We start from the raw sequence: 908 nt of genomic DNA on the forward strand, positions 1-908 counted from the left end.
GCTGGGTAATGACCCCGCCTCTCCTCCGGCCTTCCCATGGCCCCCTGCGCAGCAGGCAGCACCGCCACGCTGCCCACTCCCCGCAGGAAGCGAAGCTGTGGCCGATGCTTCGTCTCCAGGCGTGGGAGGACGGACGGGAGCATCCACCCACAGTGCCAGAGGCAGCTCCTGCCCACACAGTGCTGGCAAACACCCCATTCTCAGCTACCACCACCATCTCCTTCTGCTCCAAAGGGAGCTGCCTTGCTCCAGCACAGTGCAGGGACGTCCCGGGCTGGTGGGGAACTGTTGGCTGGGGTGCTCTGGGGAACAGCCTCCCTGCCAACACTGTGCAGGATGGCACAAGTGCCATGCTGCTGTCCCAGGCGTCTCCTCTTCGGCACCTCGGCGCTCAACCAGCTTCAAATGCCAGGCTGCACCCAGGGAAACGGCTCAGCCGGGTCACTGGTGCCTCTCCGTCCTGTGTCTCAGGGGACTCCTGGCAGTGGCATGGCATCACTGCCCAGGACAGCATCCGCTGTGGTGCCGCTCTCAACCACAGTGAGGTGAAACACCCCCCCGGTCCCGGCTGCAGGCACGTGCCAACATCCCGTTTTCCCAAATTATCTGAAGGTGCTTGCTGGTAGGACGAGGCCCCTGGTTGCAGAGGGAAAGGTGGCAGCATGGCAGGCGACGAGCATCCTGGCATCCCTGCAGAGCTCCGTGTGTCCCGGGCAGGCGACCAGGGGCAGAGGGACCCCGCAGCCCTGCTGGCGCTTGGCCCCCGCAGCCCCTGCCTGCTGCTTCTCTCTCGCACATGGGGTGACTCTGGGCTCGAGGGGATGAGGCCTCATCCTGGGATTTTGTCCTCAAGGCACCTCCGGGCCACGCACTGGGGATACAGCTCCTGCGCAGGCAGCGGCAGGGGA

At 65.4% G+C, this 908-nt stretch overlaps 1 protein-coding gene across 1 annotated transcript in view; it reads right to left on the reverse strand.

Annotated features, from left to right (window-relative positions):
• ABR (active BCR-related) overlaps positions 1–908 on the reverse strand; it is a 25508-nt gene that overhangs the window by 5898 nt on the left and 18702 nt on the right. Inside the window, 2 exon segments of the mRNA XM_009882722.1 lie at positions 382–413; positions 856–883. Coding sequence (XP_009881024.1) covers positions 382–413; positions 856–883 — 60 coding nt within the window.

The sequence above is a fragment of the Charadrius vociferus genome, unplaced genomic scaffold (genome assembly GCF_000708025.1).
Source record: "Charadrius vociferus isolate BGI_N301 unplaced genomic scaffold, ASM70802v2 scaffold793, whole genome shotgun sequence".
In the NCBI taxonomy this organism is placed as follows: domain Eukaryota; kingdom Metazoa; phylum Chordata; class Aves; order Charadriiformes; family Charadriidae; genus Charadrius; species Charadrius vociferus.